This window comes from Euleptes europaea, chromosome 11 (assembly GCF_029931775.1).
Source record: "Euleptes europaea isolate rEulEur1 chromosome 11, rEulEur1.hap1, whole genome shotgun sequence".
NCBI lineage: Eukaryota > Metazoa > Chordata > Lepidosauria > Squamata > Sphaerodactylidae > Euleptes > Euleptes europaea.
Window position 1 is genome coordinate 9,130,965 of NC_079322.1, and position 15,147 is coordinate 9,146,111.

Sequence of the window (15,147 nt, forward strand, 5' to 3'; positions counted from 1 at the left end):
GATTACAATGATGTGTTAAGTCTAGCCTCAGAAGAAAAAAATGCTTGGCTGCAAGCCATGGAGGCGGAATATAACTCATTGGTGTCAAATGAAGTATTTTCCTTATCTGAATTGCCGGCAGATAAGAAAACTCTGAGTTGCCGTTGGTTGTACAGACTCAAAATCTTGCCAAATGGGAATGTTAAATATAAGGCAAGATTAGTTGCGAGGGGATTTACGCAGGTGGTTGGACAGGATTATTATGAATCATTTGCCCCCACGATTCGCATGGAAACAATTAGAGTTGCATTAACCAAGGCTGGAGCAGAAGTAATGCTAGTTGATCATTTTGATTTTGATACTGCATATCTGAACGCACCTATTGAGGAAGAGTTATATCTTGATCAAATACCAGGGTTCAAATGTCAAAATGCCAAAACAGTGTTAAAATTGCACAAGGCATTATATGGCTTAAAGCAATCAGGACATGCATGGAATATGTGTATAAAAATGCTTTAACCAAAAAAGGGTTTAAGCAGAGTGTGTCTGATCCATGTCTGAATCAAGTGGAAATATGTAAACAAACCTGTTATTTATTACTTTTTGTGGATGATGTATGTTTAATGTACCACAACAAGGAACAGTTGAAATGGTTTATGCAGACCATACAGGAAATGTTTAAAATGAAACATCTAGGCCCAATTAAGAATTACCTAGGGGTGCAAGTCTCCAGAAATGAGAATGGTTGGTTTGAACTAAGCCAGGAGACTAAAATAAGTGAATTGCTGGAGAAATATAATATGAGTGAAGCGCATGAGGTTACAACACCTATGACAACAAGTTACAATAGGGAACCGGATGATAAAGTGTTTGAACAGAAAGGATTGTATCAATCACTAGTGGGATCTCTACTGTACATAGGATGTTGGACCAGGCCTGATATATGTGTTGCTGTTCACTGGTTATGCAGAAAACATGCCTGTCCATACCAGAAGGATTGGGTGGCGGCAAAGAGAGTTCTAAGATATTTAAAGGGAACTATAGCCAACAAATTAGTGCTGAAAGCAGATCAATAACCAGCATTAATGGCTTACAGTGATGCCAGTTGGGGTGAACATAATGATGGCAAGTCCACAACAGGATTTACATTATATGTTTTAGGATCCCTAGTACAGTGGAAAACAATAAAACAAACCCATGTTTCCACAAGTACATGTGAGGCAGAATACTCAGCTTTAAGTGATTGCCTAGTACAATCAGAATGATGCATTCAATTACTGTCTGACTTGAAAATAGAATGTACGGTACCAATAACTATAATGTGTGACAATACTGCAGCGCAACAATTAGCAAATGACCAGGGAGTGCGCACTAGGAGTAAGCACATTAATATACGGTATCAAAATGTACGGGATGATGTGAATAGAGGGATAATAAGTCTGAAATATTGTACCTCTGAAAATAATGTAGCAGACATATTTACTAAATGTTTGAATACTGAAAGGTTTCAATACTTGAAGAAATGGCTGTGTTTAACAAACGTTTGACTAGGGAGGTGTGTCAACATATGTCAAAGTTATGCCTAGTCTGCAGTTTGCTAAACAGATCATACTGATCAGAGTGACAGCTAAGTCATGTGATGATGCTGGTCTGATCCAGTTTGTACAGCCAGGAATGGGGATTTCCAGAATGACTCATCTCAGGTGAACTGTGATTGGTCATGAATGTGTATATAAGTCTGTATAGTGAATGTAAGTTACCTCTTGCTGAAATATATATGCTGGCGGAGCATGCTGATGCTCAGAGCTGTGAATGTTAACAGCCAAAGGACTCTGTGTAGATATTGTAAATAAACTGTACATAGCAGAACTGCGTGGTGTGAAGTTGCTACCAGGTAAACTCCTGAAGTCCAGACAAGCTGTGTGCGACAGGTTGAACGCCCCACAGAGTCCTTGTTCACTCCTGCTCAAAGAGGTTTGCTGCCCACTCTAGCAGTCCAAACTCGATTGCAAGCCCGGCTCCCGCCGCAGCCTTCGCATGTGGGGGAACTCCAAGCCCAACCATGCCAGTCGGCCCGACCGTGCCACCCCCCTCGCCTCCTTCACCAGCTCCGCCTGCTCCCGGTCGCCCTGATGATCCAGCCATCCGACCCCCCTTGGGGACATCAGCTTCCCCTCCCGCCAGCACAATGCCCACAGTGCCGGATTGGGTGGGTCTAACTGACTCTTTTTTGAACTCACTTCGTTCCGGTTGCCAAGCCGAACTCTCTGCGCAAACCCTCCCCACCGCTCTGACTGAACGTGGGGGTTTTTGGTACAAAGACTCTAAGCTGTATGTGCCTAAAGAACTACTGAAGGAAGTACTACAGCTAGTCCATGGAGCCAAGACCGCAGGACACTTTGGATTTCTCAAAACGTTACATTTGTTACGGAGACAGTTTTGGTGGGCGGGCATGCGAACTGACGTGGACTCGTTCGTCCACAGTTGCCCAGTATGTACTACTGTCAAAAGGTCCCAAGGTAACCCCCCCGGGTTATTGCAACCATTAGAGACCTTGGGAAGTAATCGCAATGGATTTTATGACTGATCTCCCCCTCAGTGAAGGAAAAACTGTACTTTGGGTAATCACTGACCTGTTCTCTAAACAGGTGCATCTTGTCCCTTGCACAGGTATCCCGTCCGCCCCAAAACTGGCCCGCCTCTTTGTGTCACATGTCTTCCGTCTCCATCGTTTTCCACGCAAGGTGGTCAGCAACCACGAAAGTAGCTATGTAGCTAAATTCTGGAAAGCTTTCCTAAAATTGGTGGGGGTGGAACAAGGTCTCTCTAGTGCTTTCCATCCCCAAACTGACGGCCAGACGGAACGGGTAAATGCTGTGTTAGAATGCTACTTGCGTTGTTATGTTAACTACCATCAAGATGATTGGGTTGAATTGTTACCCTTTACTGAATATTCATACAATAATGCTGTCCATCAGTCCACTGGGTATAGCCCCTTCCGGGCCGTGTATGGTCAGGACTTCAGCCCCATTGGCCACAACGATGTCTCAGGGGAGGGGGGTGAAGGTGTAGCCGACTGGATACACACTATTCAAACAACCTGGCCCTGGCTGATTAAAAACCTGGAACGGGCCAAACGTAAATACAAGGCTCAAGCTGACAAACATTTCTCAACAGGGAAGGATTATAAAGTGGGGGATATGGTTTACTTGTCCACCAAGAACCTGCGTTCCAACCGCCCATGTAACAAACTCAGTGCCAAGTACGTAGGACCCTTTCCCATTTCTCGAGTCATCAACCCAGTAACTGTGGAGCTCTCGCACCCAAATTCTTTAAGACGGATCCATCCCGTGTTCCATATCTGTTTGCTGAAACCGCATATTCCCTCCCCAGAGTGGCATCCTGAACCTCTTCCAGAACCACCGGTGATGGTGGTGGTGGTGGGGAACATTTTGAAATTGCAAAAATCCTGGACTCGCGTCTCCATCATGGTTCCCTCCAGTATTTGGTTCATTGGAAACACTTCAGTTCTGCACAAGGTGAATGGGTGTGCGCACGTGATGTTTCTGCACCCCATTTAGTCCATCAATTCCATACTGCTTACCCTCACAAACCAGAACCCATGCACAGGACTGTGGGAGGGGGACCTTAAGGGGAGCAGGATGTCAGGCCTGCTCTCTGCTGAGACAGCCAGACTGTGTATGTTTTGGTTCCACCAGGTACGTCCCAAGGCCAGGCTTGTTAACTGTCAAATTCCTTTCGCTAAGTTCTGTGGGAACTGCTCTCGTAGGGAGGGTGGTTGCCATGGCTTCCACCACTATCTGATATGACCAATGCTCTTCCATATAGGCCTTAGGCCGTGCCTGTAGTTCTCATTCGTGCCAATTTACCTGTTAGCTCTGTATACCTGTAGGTTTTCTAATAAATCAACTCTCTTTTGGACTACTCGTCTGTGGATGCTGTTTATGGGATTACCACAGGGACAAGTGCTCACATTGGTTTCTAGAAAGCATTGGTAAGTGATTCAGAGGTTCAGATGCTACAGAGCTCACAGGCCAGTACTGAGACTTAATTTGTTCTCTATAACAAGTCGTGATTTTGTGTGTGATGACATCAGTGTCAAGAGAGCAAGTGTGGTGTAGTGGTTAAGAGCGGTGGTTTGGAGCAGTGGACACTAATCTGGTGAACTGGGGTGGTTTCCCCACTCCTACACATGAAGCCAGCTGGGCGACGATGTGCTAGTCACAGCTCTCATAGAGCTCTCTCAGCCCCACCTACCTCACAGGGTGTCTGTTGAGGGGAGGGGAAGGGATTGTAAGCCGGTTTGATTCTTCTTTAAGTGGTAGAGAAAATAAAAACCAACTCTTCTTCTTTAAAGTCAAGTTTCCGTATAGCAAGGGTTGGATCTTCCCTCCATTAAGGAAAGAGTCTTTCTGAAACTCTTAGCATTTTACTAGATGAGGATTATGGAGACCTGGCTTCAAATTCCTTTGCAGCCTTTAAAATGCTCACTTGGGGGGTTATTTTCAGCCAGGCACTCTCATAATCCTGCCTCACATGTAATAGAGGAAGGGAGAACCAGGTATGTGTCCACAGTTCCTTGAAGGATGGGTGGGATAAATGTCTGATAAAGTCTCATGCTAGGGTTCTCAGTGATCTTGCCCAGACGGGAGAGAGTGCTGGTGCAGTTGTACTGTACAGGAGTGCAGGAGCGGCAGTACCTGCCTGGTAATTTCATGGCGGCAGAAAGATCATATTGAGGAGCAACAGCCGCAGATACACGCACTCTAAATCAGGGGTCCCCAACATGGTAAATGACTAAACAACTATTCCCATCTCAAAATAATAGAACCAACAAAAAGGGGGGAAAGGGCGGGGAACTCAACCAGAACTAAGCTCAGAACCTTAAAGTTGAACTACAAAGTATAACAAAATAATAATATTTATTATATAGTGTACACAGAAATAAAAACAAAAATATTTGGCCTTATATATAGCCTAATCAATAAAAAGAATAGATGTGTATACTTATTAATTTTCCAACATAGTTGATGATAAAAACATAGTTAATAACCAATAATAAACCAGATGCATTTCGGCCTGTATGGCCTTCTTCAATGGTCATTTATACAATTACAATTATTGTAAAGACACATCCAGAAATACATGTAACAGGTGTGCTCTAAAGCAATAACCTGATATACTGTATTGTGTGGCCCATTGTCACTTATTGTTGTGTACCATTGGAATTGGCTCACCCAAAAGTCTTGTAATGTATTTCTAATGTTGAACGGATGTGTATACCATCAACCAGTGGTAAAGTGTATTGGCCATTGGAGATTTGATTGGCTGTGCAGATCTTTAAAAACGGTGCTTTGGAGGTAGCGGTCACTACTGTGCAAGGACCTTCACTGTGGGACTGGAGGTAAGCTGCAGGAGTGGCTGTCTCCACTCCCTGCAGCAGTAGGGTTGCCAACCTCAAGGTAGTAAGCAAAAGGGATTAAGTATAACAAACACACAAACCACAACAATTCAATTTCAGATACTCAATTCAATTCAATATGGCTGGCTCTCCTGCTAATAGGATGTACAAAACAAGGCCATCCCAGGATATTGCTTCTAGCACTGGTATTCAAAGGTTTACTGTCTCTGAATGTGGAGGTTCCTTTTATTAACCATGGCTAGTACCTGTTGATGGACTTAACCTCTATTAAGCTAACCCTGTTTTTAAAGCTATGCTGGTGACCATCACCACATCTATTGGCGATGAACTCCACAACTTACTGAATGAAGATGTACATTTACCCAAAAATATTTTTCTAGGTGTGCCATTAAGAAAAAGAGGTGGCCATCTTACATTCACATATACTTTACAAGAAGGTACAGTATTAAAAACCTATGGGATGTCATACATTCCAGGACGTCTTCCTTTTGGGTAAATATGATGCTTTTGTTTGTCCTGAATCTGTTGACCATTAACTTCATTAGGTGCTCCTGGGTTCTGGTATTATGGAAAATACTGCAGTGCAGTATTTTTTGAGGTACCGTGACTAGAACTGTACATAGTATTCCACGTGAGGGCACACCACAGATGGATACAGGGGTGTTACCATATTGGCAGCTTTATTTTCAGTTCCTTTCATAATAATCTCCAGCATGGAGTTTGCCCCTTTCACAGCTGCAGAACACCATGTTGACATTTTCATTGATCTCATTTTTCTCAGTCCACATTCTAGCTCGCTGTCTCCAGACACTGAGACACTAACTCCCACACCAAGTCTCTTGTTGCAGGGAGCCGGTTCTCCCTGAGGCTCAGAGCCCCAATGGCAAAAGAAAACAGGGATGATTTAGGGTGACAAACACAACTTGCACCTGTGGGAAGAGGAGAGTTGCCCGAAACCAGGGCTTCTTATCTCTTAGAAGATGACCGTCCCAAATGCCTTCTTGGCAGCCATTAAAGGGCCCCATCAAGAAGACAGTTCAGAGATCTCCTTAGCCCCACTCAGGTAAAGAGAAAGGAGAGCTTTCAGAGGAAGCCTTATCAGGGAGGCTAAATCAGAGAGACACTTTCCTTCCCCTTCTCAGTAAAGCTATCAGAGTGCCTCAACTGTCTGCCAAGCAGCCAGAACAAGTTGGCTGGTTCTTCAAAACCCTAAAATACTTCTGAGGTTGTCCCCCTTGGGGACAGATCTTTTCACATCTCCAGAAAAGAAAGGCACAAGAAAGCCTTTTTGCTGATGGCATTACTTTCAAAGTTTATGAGGAAACTGAGGGTGATGAAGCATACATTCTGTCCTGCTAGTGGACTTCTATTGGCCCAGGAGGGGGGGTGTTTTTTTGGATCTTGTTGAGTTGTTATTAAAACAACAAACCAACCATGTGAGGCACAGCACAGCACCTCGTACGCAAAAACCGGTGGAAGATTTCCTAGTTTGTCAGCTGAGAAAATTGGTATCAAGAGAGTTACCAAAACCAGGAGGACCATCTTGGGCATCAAAGTTCTGGTCAGGATGGCCAGTGGGAATACCTGCAGAGTGTAACCTTTCTTCTGGTATTTGGAGCGCAGAGTTCAAAACTGAACTAAACCCAGAATCTTTTATACTAATTTTTCATCTGAACTTGGTCTGATTCAGACTTTCCCCCAACTTAGGTCAGTTCTGTTCAAAGGTTGTTAGCCCCTTTCTTTAACATACAAAGTTTCAGTTTCAGTCACCTTTAATGGCATGATAGTTACGGTAACATACACAGTCCTATGCCCATTTATTTGGAGGTAATGTCCACTGTACTCAGCAGTACTTACATTTGAGCAAACATGCACAGGATTGGGCTGTAAATTACTGATTGAGTACTTTGGATTATACCAATATTGCTAAGCAAATAATTTCTCTAGCCCTCTGGCCTTAGCAAGTAAAGCATCCTGATAGTTAGCAAGCTGCAGGTGTTGACCTAGTGTCCTCATGCTGGAGATGGGGGTGGTTCCATAATTTAACTACTGAGTAAGCATGTGTAGATCAAATCAAGCCTGAACTCTTCCTAGAAGCTAAAATGACTAATCTGAGGCTATTGTACTTTGGTCCCATTATGAGAAGACAAGAATCACTGGCAAAGACAATAAAGCTAGGAAAAGTTGAAGACAGCAGGAAAAGAGGAAGACCCAATATGAGTTGGATTGATTTGACTATAAAGGAAGCCACAGCCCTCAGTCTGCAAAACCTGAGCGAGGCTGTTAATGATAGGTCATTTTGGAGGTCATTAATTCATAGGGTCGCCATAGGTCGGAAGCGACTTGACGGGTAAAAGGCCCAGTGAGAACAGTTCTGATGATAGTTCTTCCAACTGTATTAGGGCAGGGTTCTGGAGTTCAATTGCCAGGTCCCCCCTTGCCACTGGCAGGGGATGGGGGGGGGGGAAAGAAGGGTTGCCAAATCCCGGTTGAATAATAGAATCATATAATCATAGAGTTGGAAGGGACCACCAGGGTCATCTAGTCCAACCCCCCTGCACAAAGCAGGAAATTCTGAACTACCCAGTGACCTATACTTCATGCCCGGAAGATGGCCAAGGTGCCCTCCCTCTCATAATCTGCCTAAGGTTCTAGAAGGTTGGGAAACTCCTGGAGATTTGGGGGTAGAGCCTAGGGAGGACAGGGACCTTGGTGGGATACAATGCCAGAGTCAATCCTCCGAAGCATCTTTTTCTCCAGGGGAGGTGACTGCTGTAGTTTGGAGGTAGGGACATAAGAAAAGCCATGCTGGATCAGACCAAAGTCCATCAAGTCCAGCAGTCTGTTCACCCAGCGGCCAACCAGATACCTCTAGGAAGCCCACAAACAAGACTGCAGCAGCATTAGACTGCCTGTGTTCCACAGCACCTAATATAATAGACCTGCTCCTTTGATCCTAGACAGAATAGGTGTGCATCATGGCTAATATCCATTTTGACTAGTAGCCATGGATAGCCCATCCTCCATAAGAAGAAGAGTTGGTTTTTATATGCCAACTTTCTCTCCCACTTAAGGAAGAATCAAACCGGCTTACAATCACCTTCCCTTCCGCACAACAGACACCCTGTGAGGTAGGTGGGGCTGAGAGTGTGTGACCAGCCCAAGGTCACCCAGCTGGATTCATGTGCAGGAGTGGGGAAACAAATCCAGTTCACCAGATTACCATCCACCACTCATGTGGAGGAGTGGGGAATCAAACTTGGTTCTCCAGATCAGAGTCCACTGCTCCAAACCACCGCTCTTAACCACTACACCACGCTGGCTCTAAGAACATAAGAAAGGCCCTGCTGGATCAGACCAAGGCCCATCAAGTCCAGCAGTCCGTTCATGCAGTGGCCAACCAGGTGCCTCCAGGAAGCCCACCAGCAAGACGGCTGCGGCAACAGCATCCTGCCTGCGCTCCACAGCACCTGATAGGCATGCTCCTCTGAGCTGTAATTCCAGGGGATCCCCAGATCCCACCTGGAGGCTGGCATCCCTGTGTGTGTGTAGTATTTTTGAGTGTGTATCCTCTAAGTACTGAAACATGGAGGGCTTCATGTGGTGTACAAAAGAGGCAATTCAGAATTGCTGAGGAAAATCCGCACGCTATGGGAACAAAGAACTTTGTGTATTTACAGCGCAGATGTCGGGTTTAAAAGCCCTTTAACAGAAGACTGAGAGGTGATATCACCAAGTACTTGAAGGGCTGTCATATAGAGGATGGTGCTGAGTTGTTTTCTGCTTCCCCAGAAAGTGGGACCAGAACCAACAAGTTGAAATTAAATCAAAAGAGTTTCCGGCTAAACATTAGGAAGAATTCTCTAACAGTCAGAGCGGTTCCTCAGTGGAACAGGCTTCCTCGGGAGGGGGTGAGCTCTCCTTCCCTGGAGGTTTTTGAGCAGAGGCTAGATGGCCATCTGTCAGCATGGGCTAATTCTATGACCGTAGGCAGTTCATGAGAGGGAGGGCACCTTGGCCATCTTCTGGGCGTGGTCACTGGGTGTGTGGAGGAGGAGATAGTTGCGAATTCCCTGCATTGTGCAGGGGGTTGGACTAGATGACCCTGGTGGTCCCTGCCCACTCCATGACTGCATTCCATGACCCCGTTGACTGCAGCGGATTCCCCAAGAGCCGAGCGGGGCTCAGGACGGCCGGCCACATTCCCATAAAGGGGGCGGGGCCCGCCTCCTCCCTCAGCCGACCGGGCGGGGCGGGGGGGGTTGAGGGCTTCGGGCGGCTCTCCCCGCCCCCTCAGGCCCCCCTCGCGCGCCCAGGGGGCGGGCCTGGCGGGGCCCGCCCAGCCAATGGCGTGGCTGGCGGGTGGCGCGCGCGCGGAGGGGAGCGGGCCATGGCGACGCCGAGGGCCGCTCCGCGGCGGGGGACCCGAGAGGCCCGGATGGCCCTGGCCGCCGTCCCCGCGCTGCTCCCGCTGCTGCTGCTGCTGCCGGGCCTGGCGGGTGAGCAGGGCTGGGGGGGGGGGGAGGCCGCGCGGGCCCGCCGGGGTCTCTTCGGCCGAGGGGGTGGGGTGGGCGCGGCTGGGGCAAGAAAGCGCGCTCCCGCGGCGGGGCTGAGGCGAGATGGACGGGGGGGGGAGGGGTCGCCTGTGGGCGCTTCTAAATCCCGTTTCATGGTCCTCCGGGTGCACGAGGGGGTGGCCTTGTCTGTACTGAACGTCTGGCCGCCTCCGTTCTCGCTGTGGAGGAACAGCGCCGAGAAGGAGCGAGCGCCTTTTGGGGGGGGGGGAACAAAAAACGACTTTTCTTCCTTTGTGAGGTGGGTTAAAAAACCAACCAACCAACCAACCGACGCCTGCCTGCCTGCCTGGAGAGTCCGTTTCCGTTGGGTCGGAGCGGAGCTGCGCGGCTGAGCCAGGAGTCCCCCGGCGCGGCTCTTCCGACCGGGCTTCGTTTGCCCGTGGGGGCGGCCGGAGGGGAGGGGAGGGAAGCCCCCCCCCCGCTGGGATGTCCAGCCGGCCCCGGTTTTGTGGCGCGTCGAGGGTTTTATTCCGCCAACTCCCTCTCTTCCTTTTAAAAGCATCTTGTTCCAGCCTCAGCTTTCCTCGGTCCTCATCCACCGACTCCTGGGCGGAAACAAAATCAGTTTGTCAAAGTGTTCATTAAGCTCCTGTTGATTTTTTTGTTTTGTTTCTTTTTGGTGAGTTATTAGCACTGCAGTTATTAGCACTGGAACCAGCAGAGATTACTTAGGAGTAAATTCGGGTAGGGTACCTTTGAGCTGCTTAGTTTAGTGTGTGTGTGTGGGGGGGGGGGTTTCTCTCTGCACACAATAGCATCTATTTACTTTTTCGCTCCATCAGTGGATCACTTTTAGCTTCTTCTTTTTTTGCCTGCTGTTACGTCGTGTGGAGTTTTGTCTGGAGATCAGATTAGTTTAGCCTTTATTATTTCAATAAAATAATCTCGACCAATCCCAAACACACATGCACACAATATGCACAGTATAAGGATACCCATAGGTGTGTCATGATCGTATATAATGGTATAGTACATACATGTGTCATGATCATAGTATAGAATATAATGGAACAGCATTGTTAATTTAAACAGAAAAAGGAACTAAGGCCAATATAAACACAGTATAAGGATATCCATAGGACTCTAGAGATACATGAGAGGTACTATAGGAAGATTATTAAATCTCATTCTTTGCTCATTATACCAATTCCGAAGCAGAACAGGTCTTTACAAATTTACTTGTCCAAGTTCTCCATGACCACATATATATATATTTATAAATTATGGTCTTATTTTTGGGATTACAAACCAAACCCTATCTATCCACTGTATTTATTTTTCTTGGGTCTCTTGAGCTAATGCCATTTTCACTGGAATAGTGAGATTTCATAGCTTCTCTGTAGTCCTACATGGGACTGCACATGTGCCGGCCAACCACAGAGATGTGGCAAGAGTGTCACCAAAGTTACGTCTAATACATAACTTGTAATATAAAATGTCTTTATGAATCATATTACAAAAATCTTTGGGCTAACTCACATTCCAACCACATATGCTTTAGAATAACACTTATTTTGCCATATTTCCAATACAGTTTAGCTAGTGCAATCTGGGTAAAATACCAATGGAAATATATTTTCAGGCAGTTTTCTCTGAACCCTCCATTAAGAGAAACATTAAATACTAGAGATTCATGCTCCCAATGTATTTCCTCCATTTCTTGAATGCTAGAATAAACTTTGGTCATAAGACCTTCTAGTTGACTTGGATGTACTGAAAGTTTTTCAGATTTGTACAGAGGTCTAAAATACACAACCAGTTCTATGTATATATAATCTGAATACCATGCCTACCCTGAAAGTTGGCATTTCTTGCTTTATTGTGTGGACCTTTGGCAAGATATCAGGTTAAGTTAGTCTTTTCATCAGCAAGGCTTCTGAGAAAAAATGTTTAGAAGCTGGCAGTTATTTGCATTTTCTGTGCTAATTGGATGGATATGTAAGCTTTTGAAGAAGAGACTATAAAACGTTTCCTATGCTACACTAATAAGGCACCATATTTTAGCACACGTTTCAATCAGCGAGGAAACTGATAATTTTGGGGGTCAGGATGAACTTCTGGACTGATGTTTCCCTTTGTACTGAAAATTCCCCCTACGCACTGCATAATCTGACACAGATAATTGTGAAATTGTTTGTGTTTTTTGGGTTGTTTGAAGTTGTTTATATTTTTCTTGCATTACTTTCATGTGACAATATCCTTTCTTGGTAGTTTTTTAATGGAAAAGAGTCATGGCACTCCCTGTTCTAAAAAAAAAATGTTGATATACTAGAGACCAGATGTCTAGGAGTACCAAGTCTACCTATTTTTAAATCCTTTTTAGGTTTCTGTTGGTCCATTTGATAACTGCTCAGTATACTGTTCTGAATGCTAGTTTCTCAGTCAAAGGCTAAAACTGTCAAAACTTTTTGCATTATTATTTAAAATATTTTATAAAATTTATAATATTTTAAAATACATTTATTGTTTTAAAAATATATTAACTGTGTTAAGTTCCAAGTAGTGTGTATGCTGAGAGCCAGCGTGGTATACTGGTTAAGGTGTTGAACAAATCCCTACTTGTACCATGGAAGCTTGTTGGGTGTCCTTGGGTCAGTCACACATTCTCAGCCCTGACCCTGGCTAGTGTTTGGATGAGAGACCTCCAAGGAATACCAGGGTTGTGAGGCAGAAGCAGGCATTAGCAAACCACTTCTGAAGTCTCTTGCCCAGAAAACCCTACCGGGTCGCCATAAATCAATTATGACTTGATGGCAAAAATAAAAGGCCAGTATAATCAATTCATCATGATAATGTGGTTACTAGTCCATTTGTCTCTGTAAGGTGGTTCATGTGCCAATTCCATTATAATATTTTTTCTTGTTAATTGTACACAACAGTACTGTCAGCCTCAAATCAATGGTCTTAAGCATTCTTAACTCTGTGCTGGCTTGTGCATTCAGAGCTGAAAGTTTATTTAAGCTTATTTGAAGTATACTAGTCTTTCAAATGACTTCCCAAATTTATTATGATATCACTGACAGTACAATCCTAATATGTATGATCAAAAGTAAATCTCTAGTAAGATTACAGCCTACATACTCTACATCAGGGGTGTCAAACTTAATTTATTACGAGGGCCAGATATGACATAAATGTTATTTGGTCAGGCTTCTGCATACCCTGGATGCATTCCAAGGGCAGGCTTGTTCAGTGGGAAAGGCTCTAGGTGAAACGGCTGGTCAGTGGTTGGAGCCAGTGCTTTCCCATTTGGATCATGACCTGCAGCAGACTAGAATACATTCAAGCGCAAACTGCAGCAACTAGGGGCTGAGGGCTTCTTGTTGGATGCAGGGGGCTCCCTCCGGGGTCTCCACAGGGTCCAGTTGGCAGCCCTTGGGGGGTCTGTGGCATCAGCACTGTAGGTGTCCATCCCCCCCGGCTTCAGACTCGCGAAATCCAAGCCTCTGTCACCTATCTGCAGCTCCTGTCAACACCAGCAGTAAATGATGGGTCCTCCATGACATGCGCTCCATGGGGAAAGGGTTCTTCAGCAATGGAATGTGTGTGGGGGCAAGGTGGGGGGCATTTGTTCTGGGGCTCCTGCCAGCCCCACTGGCTGTTGGGTATGGGTGCGAGAGACGCCGTTTTGGGGTGGCTCCTGGCCACGTGTGAAGGAAAGGAGAAGGGGGAAAGGAGGTTGAGGGTACAGTCCCTGGCTTACCTGTCAGTGCGCGTCCGCCCTGTCAAGTCCTGGCTGAGAAGCTTGGGTACCTGTAAGGGTTCTGAACTGGGAGAGCTCAGCCACAGAGTGTGTGGACTTTGCTCTCCTGGCTGGGTGTCGATGCAAAGTTATCTCTCTGTCCTTTCCCCGCCATCTAGGTGCTGTGCCACTTGCTCTAAGTCCACACAGCAAGCGGCTGTCAGACAGCATCCCGTGCCAGTTATTCTACATTCTGAGGTGTGGGGTGTCCTGGCTGGGGTTTTTAAAGGGCAAGGGGAACCACCATTGGTTCCTAGGAAGGGGGCACCTGGTTGCCTTCCCACTGGTTCCCCCCTTAGTCAGCTTCCTCAGCACTTTTGAACCATGAGGGTGGGGCTGCGCTGGTGGGAGGTAATTGAAATATCTCTTAGTATGGGCTGCACCACCATTTTTGATGGTACAACTTTGTGCCAGAAAAAGGGGGCGTTCCCAGTCCCAAAGGGCATAGGAAACTGACTAACGTCAGTCCTACCCTTTGAACTGCCCCCTTTTACACCAGTGCAGCACCCTGCACTGCAGATATGCCAGCGCGCAAAAGTGGCACAGCTGCACCAGCGCAGCAAAGTGGTGCAGTTGTGCTGGTGCATTGTGGTTGCGTACATTGGCCTTATGCCAGCATATCTGGCATAGGAGGTCAGTCCCCCATGCCTCTTCATCCCCCTGGGATTGTGCTGCTAGAGTAGCTATATCATCTTTTTATTGTCCATGAATAATCTTTCCCTCTTTTCTTGTGGACATTGTCTTTGTCTATTCTTAGTTTCTTATTTAAAATGATGAACTGAGTTTCTTTTGTTTTCTTCTTTTCTATATTCTTTTTTGTGTTGACTTTATATAACTTTCTTACATTTTTTTAAAAAGTAGTTTTTTTAAGAAGGTTCAAAAAAGATTTTTGCTGTTTGTTTTATAAGGTGCTGTGAGGAAGATGAGGCATTATAAGGAGCACATGGCAACTTTGCAGCAACTTAATGACCAATGTGAACAAAATGCAATGCTATTTATACTTTTAAATAAGGAGGGGTAGGGGCTGAGATGCATGTAGCAGACTCTCATGGTTAGTAATTTGCATGTGTGATTCCAGAACATTTCCACTGAGTCCTTTAGAACCCTGATCCAGTGGTCTGTTGGAAGCGTGGGAGACTGATGTTCATATGGAGTTCTCTCTGGGAGAACTTAGTCATTTCAGTGGAGGGGCTGCTCTGCTCTGCTGTTTTTTAACTCTCAAACTTAGTTGCCTTTTGGACTAGTCCTGGTACCTCAGCTGAATTTAAGATTTCAAAATGCTTGCACAGAAATCTTGGGTTTTGATTATTTTAACAGTGCACAGGGGAAGTACACTGCAGGTTAGAAACCTGAAACTGTTTATGCTTTATCAAAACACAAGGAAGCATAGGTATTTTACTGGTGTT

The 15,147-nt window shown here is 45.7% G+C and overlaps 1 protein-coding gene across 1 annotated transcript in view; it reads left to right on the plus strand.

The window, feature by feature from the left end:
* The first annotated feature begins 9,521 nt into the window (after window positions 1–9,521).
* Window positions 9,522–15,147, plus strand: part of RECK (reversion inducing cysteine rich protein with kazal motifs) — a 62,370-nt gene continuing 56,744 nt past the window's right edge. Inside the window, exon 1 of the mRNA XM_056857862.1 lies at window positions 9,522–9,921. Within this exon, the coding sequence (XP_056713840.1) occupies window positions 9,522–9,921 (400 nt within the window). The remainder of the gene's footprint in view (window positions 9,922–15,147) is intronic.